Here is a 21,801-nt window from a genome sequence, read left to right on the forward strand (position 1 = left end):
TGGCAGACTGGCCAAACTCAAGCCTCTTCTCAGTGAAGACACGTGGAAACCCACTTGGAACCTAAAGGACACTTTCATACTGGGCAGAAGGTTCACTTTCCAACAGGATAATGATCCTAACCACACATCTAAGACAATGTAAAAGAAGTTTCACAACTCTGTGAATGTACTTGAGTGGCCCAGCCAGAGCCTGGGCTTGAACCCAATCAAACATCTCTGGAGAAACCTGAAAATGTCTGTCCACCGATGATCCCCATCCTACCTGACCGAGCTTGAGAGGATCTGAGGAGAAGAATGGCAGAAAATCACCAAATGCAGATGTGCAAAGCTTGACACATCATACCTAAAAAGACTTGGTCATACCTAATAAAGATGCTTCAACTAAGTACAGCGTTAATGGATTGAATTCTTATGCAATATTTGAGTTTTTCAGTTTTTTGCTTTATCATTATGGTGAATGGAGTGTAGATTGATGTGGGGAAAAATAATTTAAAGCAGTTTAACATAAGGCAGCAACATAAAATGTGAAAAAAATGAATGGGCTGTATACTTTCACATGGCACTGTATATACACACACACACACACACACACACACACACACACACACACACACACACACACACACACACACACACACACACACACACACACACGCAAACAAATAATAATAATAATAATATAATGAAATGCATGTAGCTGAAAACACCATTCGTCCAAAGCCAAAACTTGCTTTAAAATGGCCAATATATATTTGTTTGTCAATAATATTATTTGAGGACATGTGAAACTAAGCAAATCTTCCCGAACAAAACAAAGTCCTTAAACAACCAGAAAGGGGCAGTGTGGTAGTCTCTTTTAGACCTTGATCCAGAGCAAAATATTACAGAAAAACTGCAGGGGGAAAATCATGTGTATGAGTATGAGTAATAAATAGCGAAAAGTTCAAATTTACAACTTTATTAGTCTACTCAGCCAAACGCTCAATGAAGGGTGCTACTAATAACAACAAGAAGATATGGTTATGTTATCAGAAAATAACTTTACTTGGTCTATTTACTGTTCAAATTGTTTTAAGGGAGTCATTGAAAACCAAAGGCCAGGTCCGTACAAACATGTGGTTTTTTATTGTTCATAAATATTTTATTCAATTTTTGACAAACAACCTCTTGGAAAGCACAGGTAGCCTTCAATTATGTATGGACTTTAATGTTTAAAAGGCCCCTAAAATCAGTAGTTTCTTAATAATGGACATTATTTTTTAATTCTGTTTGAACAACATGAGGTTTATGAACATAACTTAAAAACCTTAGACCCTTCTGACAATTACATGACTGAACGCTTATGTACTGAAAACACAGCCTGGGTTTCTGCAGTCAATCATCAAATCTTCACAGGCTGAGACAAAGTAAGGCATGGACAAAACACATTTCTTGCTTCAGTCTTCTGGCTGCCTTGTTTACAAAAATGAAATGTCCTCAAGCATTTCAATGACTAGCTAGTCAAGTAATCAATATGGTTAATGAAAAAGAAAATGACAACCAAAAAAATAAATTATTGAGAGGCCACAAAATGATTAAATTCTTAATAAGATCTAATTGTTGTTTACTAATAAGAAAGAAAAAAAAACTTGAACAGAAATTGTATTTATATTTTTATTCAGTGATATTTTTATAATAGATAATAAATAGAACACTTTATTATTTAATGACATGTGCATTTATGCGTTTGGCAGACACTTTTATCCAAAAAGAATTACATTGTATTCAAAGTGTTTTATCTGTTCATACAGTTTATCAAACCCATGGCACAGAAAGAATAAGACAATACATTATTCTAAACATTCTAAAATGTAACATGCATTATTCAGTCACTCTATATGCAACTTATTTTCTCACTTAATCAATCTGTATAGAAGAACAAGTTAATTTATGCATTCTTTATATTATTTGCATTCCTTCAGTCAAGAATTTAATTTAAATAGTTTAAAAGCTGAAGTGAGACAGAATGAAGCATGGCATAAGGAGCATATATCAAGCATTTGAACACCATCTGGCTAGTACTTCACACCACACAGACAAAAACAGATGTTTCTAAGATCCTTCACAACAGTGTGTTCCTTGTAAGCTGGCAAAGATCAAGAAAACATGCTCTCAGTCCCACTGCAGAACAAACAGATGAAACTCAGAAATCAACAGTTTCTTCAAATCCCCACCCCTTCCCACCTGTCAAACAAATAGGATTTCTGGGAAAGATTCTTGTCTTCATTTAGCACTAACATGTCATTCTGAACCGCTATCAAACCATTTAGTTAAAAATAAATACTTACAAGCTCATTATTGTATACAGGCACATACTTTATTATCAGTACTGTAATATCTCAGTGATTAAATATCAAAATCTTCAAATACCAAGAAATTATGTTACTGCATTCTTTTAAAGGGTTAGTTCACCCAAAAATGAAAATTATGTCATTTATTACTCACCCTCATGTCGTTCCACACCTGTAAGACCTTAGTTTATCTTCAGAACACAAATAAAGATATTTTTGATGAAATACGATGGCTCAGTGAGGCCTGCATTGACAGCAAGATAATTAACACTTTCAAATGATCTGAAAGCTACTAAAGACATATTTATAGGTGCCCTAGAATTAAAAATTGAATTTATCTTGGCATAGTTAAATAACAAGAGTTCAGTACATGGAAATGACATACAGTGAGTCTCAAACTCCATTGTTTCCTCCTTCTTATATAAATCTCATTTGTTTAAAAGACCTCAAAAGAACAGGTGAATCTCAACATAACACCGACTGTTACGTAACAGTCAGGATCATTAACATGTATGACCCCAATATTTGCATATGCCAGCTCATGTTCAAGGAATTACACAAGGGCAGCCAGTATTAACGTCTGGATCTGTGCACAGCTGAATCATCAGACAAGGTAAGCAAGCAAGAACAATAGCGAAAAATGGCAGATGGAGCAATAATATCTGACATGATCCATGATATCATGATATTTTTAGTGATATTTGTAAATTGTCTTTCTAAATGTTTCGTTAGCATGTTGCTAATGTACTGTTAAATGTGGGTAAAGTTACCATCGTTTATTACTGTATTCACGGAGACAAGAGCCGTCGCTATTTTCATTATTTAACACTTGCAGTCTGTATAATTCATAAACAACTTCATTCTTTATAAATCTCTCCAACAGTGTGTAATGTTAGCTTTAGCCACGGAGCAAAACCTCAAACTCATTCAGAATCAAATGTAAACATCCAAATAAATACTGTACTTACACGATCTTACGCATACATGCAGTATGCATGACGAACACTTTGTAAAGATCCATTTTGAGGTTATATTAGCTGTGTGAACTTTGTTTATGCACTGTTTAAGGCAAGCGCGAGCTCCGTGGGCGGGGAGCGTGAGCATTTAAAGGGGCCGCAACATGAATCGGCGCATTTCTAATGATGCCCCAAAATAGGCAGTTAAAAAAATTTATTAAAAAAAATCTATGAGGTATTTTGAGCTGAAACTTCACAGACACATTCAGGGGACACCTTAGACTTATATTACATCTTGTAAAAAAAACGTTCGATGGCAACTTTAATGATATGAAGTGACAAGAATACTTTTTGTGTGCAAAAACAAAAACAAAATAACTTTATTCAACAATATGTAGTGATGGGCGATTTCAAAGCACTGCTTCATGAAGCTTTGAAGCTTTATGAATCTTTTGTTTCGAATCAGTGGTTCAGAGCGCCAAAGTTACGTGATTTCAGTAAACGAGGCTTCGTTATGTCATAAGTGTTTCAAAATTTCATTGGTTCACTTGACTTTGGCAGTTTGATTCATGCTCTGAATCACTGGTTCAAAAAACAAAAGATTCGTAAAGCTTCGAAGCTTCAGGAAGTGTTAATTATCTTGCTGGCAATAGAGGCCTTACTGAGCCATTGGATTTTATGAAAAATATCTTAATTTGTGTTCTGAAGATGAACGCAGGTCTTATGGTGGAATAATTAATAACAGAAATTTAATTTTTGGGTGAACTTACCCTTTAATTATATGTTATATACACTACTATTCAAAAGAGTGGTGTCTGTCAGATTAATGTTTCTGAAAGATGTCTCTTATGCTTACCAAGGCTGCATTTATTTTATTAAAAACAGTGCAGTAACACTGTATGAATATGTGTAGTATGTATATATTTTAATTTACTTGTATTGTATTGTAATATAACAGTATGTTTAGGACAAAGCATTTATATTCCTTTTCTTTTTCTTTTTGGTAAATGCTTTTGTTTACTCTCATCTTGATTTCTTGGTCAATATGTCAAAACACATGCTGTATTATCTTTATTTTAGAAAAAATTTAATTTTCATGTGATGGAAAAGCTGATTATTTTTTTTCCTGAACACTTACTGTTAATGTTGATAACAGTTGTGCTTAATGTTTATTTTTTATTGATGAAGAGAAAGTTCAAAAGAATAGCATTTATTTGATATATTCATATTCTTTGTAACAGTGTAAAAGTCTTTACTGTCACTTTTGATCAATTTATTCCATCCTTGCTGCATAAAAGTATTAATTTCTTTAAAAGAATATTTCTGACCCAAGACTTATTAATTGTAGTACTAGTATATATAAGTTGTTATATATGTACTTTACTCAAATATTACACACACACATACATTTTCGTACAGCTATTAAAAATTAAATCAACACATTTTGTATATGCAGTTCCAATAAACCAGTTTCAAAACAAAAGTAGTACATTTCAAACAGAACAACAAATATATTGTAATATAATAATTTAGAATAATATATAATTAGTTATTTAATTATATTAGGGCTACAATAAACCATGTAAATATTATACACTATAAAACTCAAAAAGGAGGGGAAAAAAAGCCCTTTTGTCCCATGTGAAACAATCCATACTTCCAATTCTGAATCGCCACAAATCATCTGCCAGCTAAAGACAAAATAAACAAAAATGTAAACCAGACAAAAGCCTCAATGTTCACACAATCTTACTCAATTCTAACTTTCTTTGTGAATGCCAAGGTTACCAAGAATACGGCCAAACAGAAAATCTCTAATCCACATACACCGGAATGGCACCTTCATCAATAACTACCTCTTTTTCTTCCTCCTCAGCACATTCTCTCTCCTGCCTCAGTGACCTCTTGTTCTGGTCCTCCAAGATCAAACTGGAGTTGGCCGGGATACAGAACTCACGGAAGCACCGCTTGAAGTTTTCATCCAGGAAGGCATAGAGGACAGGGTTTAAGCAACTGTTAGCATAGCCCAGAGCAATGCAAAAATGCATGGCTGCAATTGAGGACTGGCTGGCCCCAAGATCCATATGACCCAAGGCCTGGATCAAAGCTAAGACCTGCACCGGCATCCAGCACAACACAAAAGCAGCTACCACAGACAGTACCATATAGGTGATTCTCCTCAGATTCCGGTCTTTCTCTCTTGAGCCGGACAGGAGACGGACACTGCGTAGACGACGTACCATCAACCCGTAGCAGACGCTTATAATCACCACAGGAATCAGGAAAGAGAAGAGGAACACGCAAATCACGAACACAGGCCCCCAGTGTTCTTTTGGTTTAGGCAGGTTCAGCATGCACTCGGCACCTGCACAGAGATAAAGTCACGGAAATGTGAAAATTTTAAAGTATCATGATTTACAATTAATTATGAGTGGACTGATGAAATGGAAAGCAACCGCTTCCTCTTTGGAAGGGAACACAAGTTAAAAAAGCGATTAAATGGATGCCTGTTTATGTTACTATTCAAAAGAGCATTTTTTTCTTCTTAAAAAACAATATTTTACAGAATACACTACTATTGTTCAAAAGTTTACCCTCATGTTTTTAAAGTCCTTTATGCTCACCAAGGCTGTTTTTATTTAATCAAAAATACGGTAAAACATTAATAGTTAAATATTAATTGAACATAACTATTGTAATTTATTTTAATACATTCCTATGATGGCATTGCTGAATTTTCTCCAGTGTTCAGTGTCAAATTATCCTTCAGAAATCATTCTAATATGCTTATTTTATGTTGAAAAATATTGCTACTTAACATTTTTGTGGAAACTGTGATGCACATTTGTCAGTATGAATAGAGGTTCAAAAGAACAGTGTTTATTTTTAATAGAAATCATTTGTAACACTATAAATGTCTTTACCGTCACTTTTGACCAATTTACTGATTTAAAAAATACATAAATAATGAAACGGAAAAAAAATGGTAGTGTATGTTTCAAATGTTATAGACTGATCCATAAATATTTAAGGAATGATTATTGATGTACACAAAGTCATCTACATGTACATTTTAATTGTATTTAAATGTCAATTTGGTTTATGTTAATTTATTGTTTTTTTTTTTAATTTTGTATAAAAAATTGTCTGCCCTTATGCAGGCTGGTCAATAAAACAAAAACTTACTTAGTGCACCTTTAAAACCCTCTGGTGCTCTTCACGTGGTGGTAAAAAATGACAGATTTTTTTTCAATGAAATGAATGTACTATATTTTTGTTCAATAATGTTTTTTTATTTAATATTTTGTATTTTTAGGGGATTTTATTTTAAGATTCTAAATTATATTATTGCTGAAGTGAAATTTTTTTTTATGTGATATATATATTTTCAAAATCATGTTTTGCTCTAAAATCAAAGCCATAAATCTAAACAAGTTGTGTTCCAAATTTGAGCTTGGCATCTCAAAAAATTAGCTTTCAGTAAGATTTTGTTTGACCGCAGTACCAAAAGTTTCCACTAGATGAAATTCGTCTCCCATTCATTTCCAATGCGGGTCATTTTTGACTGCGAGGAGCACAAGTGTAACTATTTTTTTCAGGACCATTTAACTTCTCGAATCATGTCCATGATTTTTTTTAAATTAATTTTTTCAAGTGCCAAAACCTTAAAGGTGCCCTAGAATCAGAATTTGAATTTACCTCGGCATAGTTGAATAACAAGAGTTCAGTACATGGAAAAGACATACATTGAGTTTCAAACCCCATTGTTTCCTCCTTCTTATATAAATCTCATTTGTTTAAAAGACTTCCGGAAAACACTCGGATCTCAACATAACACCGACTATTACGTAACAGTCGGGATCATTAATATGTATGACCCCAATATTTGCATAATGATAGCCCATTCGACGCATTAGACAAGGAAAGGCAGTATTAACGGCTGGATCTGTGCACAAACAAGGTAAGCAAGCAAGAACAACAGCGAAAAATGGCAGATGGAGCAATAATAACTGACATGATCCATGATATCATGATATTTTTAGTCATATTTGTAAATTGTCTTTCTAAATGTTTCGTTAGCATGTTGCTAATGTATATACTTTTTGTGTGCAAAAAAAAAACAAAATAACTTTATTCAACAATATCTAGTGATGGGCGATTTCAAAGCACTGCTTCATGAAGCTTCGAAGCTTTATGAATCTTTTGTTTCGAATCAGTGGTTCAGAGTGCCAAAGTTACGTGATTTCAGTAAACGAGGCTTCGTTATGTCATTAGTGTTTCAAAATTTCAATGGTTCACTTGACTTTGGCAGTTTGATTCATGCTCTGAATCACTGGTTCAAAAAACAAAAGATTCGTAAAGCTTCGAAGCTTCAGGAAGTGTTAATTATCTTGCTGGCAATAGAGGCCTTACTGAGCCATTGGATTTTATGAAAAATATCTTAATTTGTGTTCTGAAGATGAACGCAGGTCTTATGGTGGAATAATTAATAACAGAAATTTAATTTTTGGGTGAACTTACCCTTTAATTATACGTTATATACACTACTATTCAAAAGTGTGGTGAACTTACAATACAAATTGTCTTTCTAAATGTTTCGTTAGCATGTTGCTAATGTATATACTTTTTGTGTGCAAAAGTGCTAATGTACTGTTAAATGAGGTTAAAGTTACCAACTTTTCTTACTGTATTCACGGAGACGAGAGCCGGCACTATTTTCATTTTTAAACACGTGCAGTCTGTATAATGCATAAACACAACTTCATTCTTTATAAATCTCTCCAACAGTGTGTAATGTTAGCTTTAGCCCGTTAGCCACAGAGCATATCCTCAAACTAACACAGAATCAAACGTAACCATCTAAATAAATACTTTACTCACATAATTCGAAGCATGCATGCAGCATGCATGATGAACATCTTGTAAAGATCCATTTGAGGGTTATATTAGCTGTGTGAACTGTGTTTATGCGATATAGTTGAGAGCTCGTGTGGCAGAGGAAGCGCATCTCTTAAAGGGGCCGTGCTGAAAAAATCAGTGCATAGTTAATGATGCCCCAAAATAGGCAGTTAAAAAAATTAATTAAAAAAAATCTATGGGGTATTTTGAGCTGAAACTTCACAGACACATTCAGGGGACACCTAGGGCTTATATTTCACCTTGTAAAAAAACAATCTAGGGCACCTTTAAAAAAAAGTAAAAATAAAAAATTAAATAAAAAGCGTACATTTTTTCATTCAAAATTGACCAAAGAGCACCAGAGATTTAAATCAAAATAAAACTTCATATATTATCATTTTAGGTACAACTGCCCAAGTAAAAGCTGTGTACCAAAAACACCAACATCAACATGACATCAACCAGACAAAAACAGATTGACATTTTCATGACATGATGAACAAACATGCTTCGGAATGGCAGGTTGACACAGGATAATGAGAAAAAAGAACAAAACTACCGTAAACATCCTCCTCCACCTGACCCATGATCATAACAGGCAGTCCCACGGCTGATGCCAGCACCCACACAGCCACGTTGATCAGCTTGGCCCGGAGCGGGGTGCGAACTGTCAGGGAGCGCACAGGGTGGCAGACGGCTACGTAGCGATCCACACTCATTATGGTCAGGGTGAAGACACTTGTGAACATGTTGTAATAGTCAATGGCCACCACAGCCTTGCACAGAGCCAAACCAAAGGGCCAGAATCCAAGGATGACATCCGTGCCTTGGAAAGGAAGAGTGGCAAGAACTAGTGCATCAGCCAAGGCCAGGTTAAAGATGTAAATGTTGGTGGCCGTTTTCATCTTTGTGTACCTGCAGCACGTACAAATATTACTGTGCAAAATACTTCATAGCATGTTTCTGAAAACAAAACAAATGTTAGTCATAAAATAAGAGTAATTAAAGCTGTGTTTAATTTCTGAATAATATATATTATATACATATATACATACACACACATACATGTATACAATTCTTTACTTATGAGTTTTGAGTAAATAAAATAAAAAAAAAAAAAATTTTTAGGTTTTTCTAGAAACTGAAGTTTAGTTCTGTGGAAACCAAATACATGATCACAACTTCACATGATATTTAAAGGGTTAGTTCACCCAAAAATGAAAATTCTGTCATTAATTACTCGCCCTCATGCCGTTCCACACCCGTAAGACCTTCGTTAATCTTCAAAACACAAATTAAGATATTTTAGTTGAAATCTGATGGCTCAGTGAGGCCTTCATAGCCAGCAATGACATTTCCTCTCTCAAGATCCATTAATGTACTAAAAACATATTTAAATCAGTTCATGTGAGTACAGTGGTTCAATATTAATATTATAAAGCGACGAGAATATTTTTGGAGAGCCAAAAAACCAAAATAACGATTTTAAAACACTGCTTCCTGAAGCATCGGAGCGTTATGAATCAGTGTGTCGAATCATGATTCAGATCACGTGTCAAACTGCCAACGGCTGAAATCATGTGACTTTGGCGCTCCGAACCGCTGATTCGACACACTGATTCATTTATGCTCCGATGCTTCCTGAAGCAGTGTTTTGAAATCGGCCATCACTAAATAAGTCGTTATTTTGTTTTTTTGGCGCACCAAAAAAATTCTCGTTGCTTTATAATATTAATATTGAACCACTGTACTCGCATGAACTGATTTAAATATGTTTTTAGTATCTTTATGGATCTTGAGAGAGGAAGTGTCCATTGCTCCCTATGCAGGCCTCACAGAGCCATCGGATTTCAACAAAAATATCTTAATTTGTGTTCCAAAGATAAACGAAGGTCTTACGGGTGTAGAACGGCATGAGGGTGAGTAATAAATGACAGAATTTTCATTTTTGGGTGAACTAACCCTTTAAGGGAAATAGTTTTCACTTTTTTTTATGTGGAGAAGATGCATGCAAAATTATTTTTAACTTGGACACACAATATTATCATATATTAATTATCTGCCATTGTTTGAAATGCCCTCCTAGATGACATGACCTACTGACAAAGACAATGACGAACAAGAGCATCATTCACAAAGCAGATGACCACGCTATATATGAATCTTCAGTATTACAAGTGTTATAATGATGAATATTTCATTAGAATTATAAAGCAGTCATCCTTATCTTAAAATATGCAGTTTAAAAGTGATCAAATTAAATATATACTGTCTCTTTCTGGATTTTAAGGAAAAACGACTACAGTGATGTGGTGAAAAAATCCTCAAAAGAGGAAGACCGACACTTTTCTGTCCGAATTCAGTGAAGCTCAGAGACAGGCTGTGGTCTTAAAAAGGTAAAGAAACTGCAGGCGGTGCTTGGTAACCAGCCTAGCAACAGGTTTTAAATAGGCCCATAGGACTATATATCAGCACGTCTGAGTAATGACCATATATGTGAATGCATGAACAAGCACATTATAACACAGAGCTTAAAGACAAAGACATGTCGCTTTTCCCACGCACACACACACACACACACACACACCACAAGCATGTACAAACTACCTTTAAGGACGTTTTCCCTTAAAAACATGAGGTGATGCAGCTAATCTATTTTCTGACTTGTAATTACGAAGCAGTTTTCCTTGTACATAAGATCAGCGTGGAATTCCTTCATAATTATACCTCCAGCAAAATACAAGCATGAGAGAGGCGAGGCAAAATTACTAGATGGCCGTGGCCGTCATGTTAAAGCAAATGAGCAGGCGAAGTGCGAGTGCGAGTTGGTAAATTAGGGGGACATTTAGCATTTTCTCTCTGCAATCAAACCTACATTAATTCCTTTTTCGCTGAATTAAACCTCAGAAATTGCTGAAAAAAAAAAAATGTTTAATGATTGTAACACTCATTGCGTATTCTGTTAATGTGAACTCTTTCTGTGCTGATCGAAAAGCTGTGTCTTGGCCCCCGTCTACAGCTGTTTCACGCCAGGGAGGTTTGGACGAGAACCAAATGTTTATCTAGCATTGTAATGAACAAGCAGGCTTGAGACAAGATGCTGGCAGGACAAGTGCTACGATGGATTAGCAAGCGTCAGAAAAGAAAAAAAATGGTGTTGCAAATATTTCACTGTATTAATGTACAGTTTAGGGCAAGAACATGCTGAGTGCTCTAACTGGTGGGTAACATGCCAAAATGGGTTGCAGGTCTGCTCTGGTGAAAAAAAACAATGCTGAATGCAATTAATAACACAGCCACATAATTGTTTTAATCATTTAAAAGGGAGGAGAAAACATTTCTCATATCGTTTGTTGCATTCAATCACACTGTTATGTATTAGGCTGAAAATAATTTGGTAGAAGAAAACCAAAGTATGTTTTAAAAAATTAAATTAAAATAGATATTCATAGATTGTTTGTATTAAGGGTAGTTTACTTTTTATAACCTATTTTATTCTGTGTTGGCATGAAATCTGGATGATCAAACAAATCCAGCAAATCCAACCTAAAATGAACATTCCCAGAAGGTTAGATATATTGGTTTTCCTGAAAATAAACCGAGTGAGGGCCATACATTAACGTTATGGTAATATTCTGTGCTTGCTAGGGCACTGCTCTAATCAAAAATGTGAATCATTTCAAATAATAAACCAAGGACAAGTTAATAAAAAGACATGAAGAGATGTTGCTGCAACATGAACATATGATTATGCTTTTTTTACCCTATAAAGCCTACAATATCAAATTTGATTCATGAATTTCTAAAGCTTCTAAATTTTACTGTACTTCTAAATATCTGTACTGTACTTCTAAAAACTTTACTGTACAAGGCCTACTGCTTGATAGTTCATACTTTTTAGCAAGTAAAAGACCTTTTAGTATAGGCCTAATTCTATAAATCTTTTTGTTGTGAAATTTTAAATAATTTGTATGAAGTAAATGTAAAAATAACTTTTATATTGTTAGTAGAGATGCACCGATACTAAATTTCTCAGCAGATTAATTTGGAATGATTCCTGCCCACACTGATAGTTTGATTTTTTTTAAGGAAAAACAATCTTTCCCAACTTATGCTGTAAACTATACAGAGAACCCTCTCATTTTGAACAATATTAGAGGTTAAAATTAACAACAGAGCCCAAACGTTTATATTCAATTGCTATCTATTTTCAGATATAATAATTATACAATGAACAATTTCTTCACACACAGTATGAGTTGCAGTCTGAACACGTTTTCCCACCCCCTTTTGATTGAGAAGATATAATGGGCCCTGATCATCGGTTGTTTTTAATAGGTCGATAGTGAAAATAATTGCTTTTATTAGCCGATACATCGGTGCATCCGTAAGTGTGAGTAATATTTCAAGATGAACATTTACCGGACTGAAGAAATTTGGGTTTACCTGATATCCATGCATCAGTTTATAAAAAAAAAAAAACAAAAAAAAAAATATCATATTATGTAAGTAATTGTGTCAAATATGATACAACAGGCTTATGAGTAGGGATGCACAATATATCGGCCACCATATATCTGTATCGTCATGTATCGGTATCGGTATCTGCCGATATATGTTCATTTTTTAATGTTATTGTTATCGGCCCAATAAAACAATTTGTCTGATATATTAAAGCCAATAAATAATGGATTATTTCCTTCAGCTGAGACACTTCAGATGCGCATTGTTCGTCATGCCGGTTATATGATTGGAGTCATACAGAAAATACAGTTAAGTGCAACATGTGCAGCGCAAGTCTGTCATATAGGCTACATAAAATTATAATGGGAACATGTGTGCTTGGGACATGGCTTTTCAGATTTATCGGCCAATATATCGGTTATCGGCTTTCAAATATAAAGAAGTATCGGTTATCGGTATCGGACAAAATTTTCATATCGGTGCATTCCTACTTATGAGGCTTTTATTTTTCTCACAATAACCATTGTGTTGCACTGCATTATATGTTTTTGCCACCTACAATTAATACTACAGAGCTCTGATCATAAAACATTTAAATATTAGCTTACTAATACATAGTATTAGGAAACATATAGTAAAGACTGATATTTATATGTGTTTTATGTATGTAGTTTGCTATACTGATAAAAAATGAATAAAATTGCTGTGTTCTTTTCTTACTCGAATGTGAACTCCATATTCCCACTTTATCATTCTATATGGGCCATAACAACCTGATTTATGAAATACGAACACAGATTTTTCTGACTTTTATTTCATATGTCAGGCTTTACAGTGCTAACTTAATAAATAACCCTACTCATCTGACATTCTTTAAAGGATTAGTCCACTTTCAAATAAAAAAATCCTGATAATTTAACTTACTCACCCCCATGTCATCCAAGATGTCCACGTCCTTCTTTCTTCAGTCGAAAAGAAATTAAGGTTTTTGAATTTTTAAATTACGGAAAAAACAGAACTGGCTCCACATTCGTTCCCTAAGTTGAATAGGAAAGCTGTAGGACATTCAGCGTAAGCTTTTTGAAGAATACGGAAGGCGGTCTGGCAGAAGCACTTGCAAGGCGATCATTCGTGTTATAAAGCATATACACTTTTATTTTATTTTTTTAGAAAATTACCAAGATAAGACCCTTATTCCTCCTCTGGTATCTTTTAAAGCCCTTTGAAGCTGCACTGAAACTGTAATTTCAACCGTTTGGAGGCCATTGAAGTCCACTATAAGGAGAATAATCCTGGAATGTTTTCATCAAAAATTTCTTTTCAACTTAAGAAAGAATGACACGGACATCTTGCATGACATGGGGGTGAGTAAGTTAAATTATCAGGAAATTTTTATTTGAAAGTGGACTAATCCTTTAAACTGGTTCTCCTAATCTATATATGATCATATTGACCTCTCACTCTAATCTAGCACTCACACTTAGTATGTAGACCGAAAACTTATTCTCACCTGATAATTACAAACATGACCAGACAGTTCCCCACGAGCCCCACCACGCACACTATCAAGTAGACCACAACGACGGTGATCTTTGCGCTCCTAGGTAGCGGTTCATCTACATCATCTAGCTCACTTAAATTCCTCCGAAAACGCGAGTCGTTGAACATCTGTTGGACGTCGGACAACTCGAGCAACTCCATCGTGCAGAGAGCGCCGAGAACTGTTGAACAGAAGACAGAATACTAACAAAAACTTGCAATTGAATAGACTTAAATCGGCGCACACACCCTTCAATATCTTTATATCCTCTCTGAGGGAGTAACGTTAGTATTGCTACTTACCTCATGAAAGTGCAGACCAAGCTTAAAGTGTGTGACGCTGTCCGGTGAAAATGCAGAAGGATGGATTAATCTTAACTCAACATAAAAAGATATTCTTACCGCTTAAGATTTCATTTTCAGCGAGACGAATCTCCTCACCATAGAGTCCGTCGTTCACTTCGCGCACATTAGGATGTTACAGTAATCAAACATTGCGCGTGCGCGTGAGTGTGTGCGCGCTCGCGCCTGTGTGTACAAGTTTAGCTCCAGGGCTGGTTGCTAGACTTCTCATTCCTTGTTGAATATCTCTGGTGGAACAAATATTGAGATAACCTTGCTAGGTACAAAATAAATCTTAAGTCTCTGGGTGAAAAAAAAAAGAATGTCACAAAATATTTGATTTGTGATATAATCTTAACGAGCTTCACAATCGTATTAAACATTGTAAAAGAAAAAAAAAATGAATCAATTTTAATTATCTACACACACAAACTTTAAGTAATGTATAAACTAAAAATAAAAATGTGATTTAAATAACCAGTAGCGAGACTTAAGATGTTGTTTTGCTCCTCAGAATATGGACTATTCAAAGCATGTGGAAGCAAAGTTGAACTTCTTCTTAGCTGATACAGAACCACATATAGCTGGTATAATAATGTTGGCCTATTATGATCATATTTTCGACCTGGTTAAAAGGTTGCAGTGTTTAAATAAGCTTAAGCCTATTTATGGAGACACTGAGGCATCCAGCCAAAAGTGCATTACAGTAATTGAATGTTAAAGTTATAAATGGATGACCTAACTTCTTAGTGTCTTGAATATAAAAAAAAAAAAAAAATCCCATATAAATTCAGCCAAAGAAAATTACTAGACATGTAGTCTTTAATGCCCTCGATGCAATCTGCCATCTGGAAAACTGTCAAATTTCATCTGGTCTAGAGGAAATACAGCTATTTGTCTTCTGCATAGCAATGAAAGCTAAAGGCTAAAGGAGCATGTATAAATGTTTTTATAAATGTGTTTATTGCTTTATGTGGAGAGAAACTGCCCTCTGCTGAAGGACACTGCACAAGATCTGAAGCTGAAACCTTTTTTGCTGTGGAATTCACCAGCACAAATCACAGGTGAAATATATCATATGACTGTTTCAGAACACTGAATTCAGCAAAACACTATAGGTGATTAACATTAGTGTAATACTGAGATATGGATGCAGCACTTACTGAGACAGATATTATGATGACAATCATGTGGAGCATAATGCAGTTAAAGGCCATGTGTCTTCCGCACTGAGATATAACGAGGAATAAGTGACTAAGCTGCTTTCGAAATAATATTGTGGTAGCTTTACACTTTAAGACTTTTTTCTTACCCTGTGCTGGACAGCATTTAACACACAGAACTAGATAAAACACTCACATTTAACCTTGAGAGGAAAATGTACAATGCCTTTGCCGGTGCCATCTTATTTACAGTGAAAGCCTTTACTCATGGCTGTAAGTGATGCAGTATGACAGAGAGAGAGAGAGAGAAGTGAAGCTGGAGAATATTTATAGTGATGTTGTGCTGTGGGCTACAGGGTGTTTATAAGGCAGCACACTCGGCTAACGTTACTGCAGCTCGTGGTGGAGATAAATGAGGGGATATTTTGTATCCCTGTGGAGAACATTCTCAGAAATGTGAGGCAATCAATTTTCAACCTGCACTCACAAAACAGCAGCTCTGAAAAACAGAGGTTGGAAGACTCAGAGCGATGCCAGGGACAAAATGAGCCAATGAGATGGAGAGGAACTGCAAATAATAGCAGCGACAGGCGAGAGACAATGTGGTGACAGGTGGAAGAGAAACAAAAGATAGAAAAACAAGTAATGTGAAATGGACACTGTGAATTGTTCATTTAAAATGCCTCTTCCTCACCAAGCCAGTAGGCAATATATATGAAGCATGTGTGTTTACAATGGTATTTGGGTTGAAAACAGAAACAAACCTGCTGGACAAATATCTTTTCTTCTCAAAAGAGATTCTGTATGCGAGACAAACACAAAGTTACCCCTGTGTATAACAATCACCATTACATTGCCTTTAAATGCCCTCCAGTGCAATTGAATGAGGAGTAATGGCTAATAGAAATGCTTAGAAAGTCTGAGATAATGAAATTCACAATACCAGTGACCTGAATGCTCAATAAAACTCCGTCCTTAAGAGCTCCGCATGGAATGAAGCAATCATTATAGATTTAAGAAGGGAAATTGTAACATGCTCAATAACTTAAATGAGAAGTAATGATTAAACTTAATCAGCATAGCATGTTCAGTAAGAACATTTATCTGAAAGAGAAAGTAAGGCCATTTCACATAAGTCTTTAAGATCTCTGAAATAACTTTTTGATCTTTTAAAGATATGGTCTAAAGTTAACTTGAACGAGATCATTAAGCTTCTAGCTAGTTAGTTGTTAATCTTGGTTGCAGCAATGGAGAATTTTATTATGGCTGATGGACAATTCTGATCTAGGTTTTTAGGTTTGGTTTTGTGAATGTATACACACATCAGTAGGCTATAATGACCTTGTTCTTTCGCCTAAAATACATGAATATGATTCATTAACAAATATTGTAATAGAATTAGTGAGCATTTTAGGATATTTCTATGCAGTGTTAATACATGTCTTTATAGCCTTTATTTAAAACTGTATCAGTATCTTCCTTATTACGAGAATGTGTTAACGACAAGAAATCATGAAAAAAACAACATGATATTGCCCTGCCCTCTTCTGGTGAAATTGGGTATTACAGAACAGCAGTTTTCAATTAGCCTACTTATTCTGTCACTGGTTCACTCAATAGCATATATATCTGTGTTCACTTGTCAAATTAATATTATAAATATTTCCTTACATACAGTTTGAAAAGTTTTCATTCCAACTTCATTCACTCGAAAAAAAATAAAATAAACGTACTGAACAGTGCAACTCTTCATGCACATTTATTAATCACCAACATCGAACACAAACACAAGGGTTTATGCCACTGGAGACGTCAGAGTTATAGTTTCAAGCATATTATTATGCAAAACACTCCCACACTACATAGCGAGAGATAAATAACAGATAAATATAATAATATTATATTATATTATTATTATATAATAATATAATGATAGGCTATATTTACATATTTAATGTACATATTTATTTTCACTTCAAGACAAGTTTTACAAATTTGTGTTAATTAAACTTGTAGCATATTGATAAAAAAAAAACAACAACGTTAAAATAGGCAAATTAAGTGCTAAAATCAAAGTGGTTCTAAAGTCACACACACATACAGTATGTTTATTAGCAGTGTTGGTGGTAATGCATTACAATTAACTTGAGTTACGTAATCAGATTACTTTTTTCAAATAACTAGTAAAGTAACGCATTACTTTTTCAATTTACAACAAAAATATCCAAGTTACTTTTTCACATTTATTGACCGACAGCTCTCCTGTCCCCATGTTGAGAGAAATCTGTTAAGTGTAGAGTTGTTGTGTGCGCCGTGTGAACATGATGTTTATTGTAGTTCTAGACTAAATGTGAACATTTACATTTACTCATCTCACTTGCACAAAAACATTCAGTATTCCTCAAAATGAATAAAAACTGTGAAATGCAATCTCAGAATTTTACACAAACCTGTAATCATTAAAAATATTAAATTACACAAATATACTTTAGGCCTATGTATATACTAATCTCACTTTATTAAAGGTACAATATGTAATAATTTTGTCTGCTAGAGGTCACTAGAGGTCTATTCAAAACAAAGGCGTAGCTTGATGACACCAAGTTTGAGTGCGGAATCTTTGGACATGTGGTCTTCAACAACAGCTGGTGCAAAAGAATAGGGATAGGACTTGGGAAGAAATCATGTTTATGGATGCGATTATTAACGTTACTGTAGTATGTAGCAGAGCAGGGCCGAATGTTGTGAGAGCTGAACGAGGCTACTGGAGCAACACACGCCTCACGAGCAGTGAAACTTTTATTATGCCACAGTCGCCGGGGCTGCTTCCGCTTTTCCAGTCATGATTATGAGGTAACGCAGCTCTGTTTATCATATTAGATACATTGAGTGTGCTGAAAATGATGTTATACCACTACTCTGTGCGTTTGCTCGGCGGCTGCTGTAAGACACTGTTACACACTGCAGTAAGATTAATTTTGAGGAATACTGAATGTTTTTGTGCAAGTGAAATGAGTAAATGTAAATCTCCACATTTAGTCTAGAACTTCAATAACCATCATGTTCACACGGCGCACACAATAACTCTACACTTAACAGATTTCTCTCAACATGGGGACAGGAGAGCTGTCGGTCAATAAATGTGAAAAAGTAACTTGGATATTTTGTTGTAAATTGAAAAAGTTATAATGAAAATAAATATTATAAATATTTCCTTACATACAATTTGAAAAGGTTTCATTCCAACTTCATTCACTCGAAAAAAATAAACGTACTGAACAGTGCAACTCTGCATGCACATTTATTAATTACCAACATCGAACACAAGCGTATAAGGTTTTATGCCACTGGAAACGTCAGAGTTTTAGTTTCAAGCATATTATTATGCAAAACACTCCCACACTACATAGCAAGAGATAAATAACAGATAAATATAAGATAGATCGATTTTAGAATATAAATATCATATTAAATGCTGCATGGCTTGTGTTGATAAATGGCATGCAATTAATTTTAACACGTATTTGTATGATGGAGGAAATTATGTATTACTGTACTTAAAATAAAGCTGCATCTGATTATGCTATGTTAGCTACTTCACAAAATAGTGTTTTTCTCTGAGGCATGGTACTCGCAAAAAATCAAGAAAATTAGATTTAAACAATAAGACTAAACGTGTTGAGCTATATAACAACAATTTAGTTTCTGTCTATAAATATCTCAGAACAGTTGTTCCCTTGTCTGTTAAAACATGTAATATATTAAAGCATCTTTGGTGTTTCCATGGTTTCTACAAAATAAAACCGGAAACCGAGGATAACGTGGGTATGACACAATTGTCAGGCGACTCCTCAAACGTCCCGGACAGAGATTGTATATAATGGGGAGATAAGAAGGTCATTGGAGAAAGCGTAAAGGCTAACTTAATCACGTGTGGCACCTCTCAGCCTATCTTGTAATGGCAGTGACGTCAGTCGCAACATTCCAGTCTGCCTTCTGTTGAAAAAATACATTTTTATCAAGCTAAAATCTACACATAGTTCCCAAAGAAAGTAGGCTAGTGTTTAGTGTAAAACATGCTGAAGATTGGCAAACAGTCGATTAATTAAATGATTAGCTATTTCCCCACAAAAGCTGTTTAATCAGTATAGTGAAGCCTCTCATCCATTGACTTCCATTCAAAAAGCTTTTTTGGCTAAACGTTGCAGGCTTGCCTTCCAGTGGCTTTGTCGTGAGAAAATTGCAATTTTCTCACGATTTACAAATAGTTTAAAACATTTGGGATATTGTAAGTACTCAAGTGAACAAAATATAAAACACTGGCCTAGTGCTTTTTGGATATTTTACTGCAAAAATACTACATATTGCACCTTTAACCAATGTCTTTGCTGCTGACCTTCAGTAATCCAATTCATTAGAAATGAGTGTTGAACTTCCTTCTCCTGTGTCCTATCGAAGACTATACAGGGCTCTCAAGTGTCACGCATTGAGCGTGACAGTCACTCATTTCGGTCTTTTGTCACGCACTCCCGCCACACATTGTATTTCTCACGCAGAAAAACTATTTATCATATATTTAATATGCCGCAGCGCCCAAAATGTATCTGGCCGCGCCGCTCTCTCTGGAACCGGGAAGGAATCAAGCGCGTCTCGAACCTGCCACTTAACAGCCAATCAAAAAAGAAGAAAGAGGCTACACAATAGCCAATCAGAAAATAGCACTATTGTATCTGGGTAAGATTTAACGCAACAACCAATGAAAAAAAAAAGCATAATCAAAGAGTGACCATTAGTTCCACAAATACAGACACAGGCTCCCACAAATAAATTAATTCAACAAAGGTAACCTGTTTTGCTACATATTTTGAATGGTTTAAATGTGTACTCTACATGTTTGACCACTTACGAACTCTCATTTAGCCTACTATATGTTGTGTACATGACTAATGTGCCCAACCATCAGCAATAAATAAATTACTTTTAGAGCACAAAATTGTTTACAAGAGAACAAATTTCTTCATTGATCTAGTCACTTAATTTTGCTCTTAGAATGCACTAGATTCATGCATTTAAATTTAAAATGTACAAAATTTTCCTACGGGGGGGCATGCCCCCGGACCCCCCTAGAGGAACCGATGTCCACCCACTACAGTCTCACAAAATCCTGTGGGAAACACTGTGGATGCATTAATCATTGCATCTGTCTTTCAAAGATGTCAGGTAAAAGGAAACTAATAAGCATTACTAATAATACTTTTTTTGTTTGTTTGTTTGGTTTTGATTGTGGTCACCCTTGCCTGTCTCCAAAACTTGAGAGCCCTGACTATAGAACATCATTTAAAGGTACTTTGATAAGAGCCAATCGCTGATTGGAAAAGTCATCGCACTGCAGCTGCCATTAGAAGCTCCGGTTCCTATAGAAACAGTCAGACGCCACCTACGAAATGAGACACGAGACCCGCATTTAGGACTGTGCATGCGCATTAGCTTGATCCAGCCTGAAAATACCGTTTTCTGTCATGATTTGAACGTTTAGAAACAAAATTTATGACGAAGGGACGAAGGGTCAATTGATATTGTTCATTGAAGCTTACTATGTAAAAGAGTATTGTGAGAGATATAGAGTGACCGAGTGTATTACCTACATTCAGATTTAGCATTTTCCTTCAGGTCAGTCCTATGTTCATAATAAAAAAAATCAGTTGCGATCTTGTCCTTTTAACATTTAATGGGTTTTCCCGTGCCCTGCTGACACTGACAGCGCTAGTCAAAGTATTTGTTCCGTGTTCACAACAAGTTTCAACATAAAAGTCTTTGTGACTGAGTGACTCGCTCATAAAGACAATCTTTGCCGCCATCTAGAGTCGTAATAAATGTAACTTCTGTTGCTGTTCACAGTCAGGGACTATTTTTTTTCCAGTGGAAAGAAGGCTTTTAGTGATTTTGCTTAATGAAATTTGCATTGATACATATTTTTTGTCTTTAATATTTGTATTGTGTATAGTGTAATCGTTTTATAAAAGCAATAAGCTCTGTGAAGCCTGGGTTTACAGTGAATTTATAACAGCTAAGGGGGTTATAGGCACTCCGCTCCACATCGTGCCTAAC

At 35.1% G+C, this 21,801-nt stretch overlaps 1 protein-coding gene across 1 annotated transcript; it reads right to left on the minus strand.

The window, feature by feature from the left end:
* Nucleotides 1–5,100: 5,100 nt before the first annotated feature.
* Nucleotides 5,101–14,472, minus strand: LOC137008787 (delta-type opioid receptor). The gene is made up of 3 exons (XM_067370504.1): nucleotides 14,160–14,472; nucleotides 8,742–9,100; nucleotides 5,101–5,651 (listed from the first exon to the last, which is right to left on the minus strand). Exons 1-3 carry the CDS (start codon nucleotides 14,348–14,350, stop codon nucleotides 5,101–5,103), a joined length of 1,101 nt encoding a protein of 366 aa, XP_067226605.1. The 5' UTR covers nucleotides 14,351–14,472.
* Between the last annotated feature and the right edge of the window lie 7,329 nt (nucleotides 14,473–21,801).

The sequence above is a fragment of the Chanodichthys erythropterus genome, chromosome 20 (assembly GCF_024489055.1).
Source record: "Chanodichthys erythropterus isolate Z2021 chromosome 20, ASM2448905v1, whole genome shotgun sequence".
NCBI lineage: Eukaryota > Metazoa > Chordata > Actinopteri > Cypriniformes > Xenocyprididae > Chanodichthys > Chanodichthys erythropterus.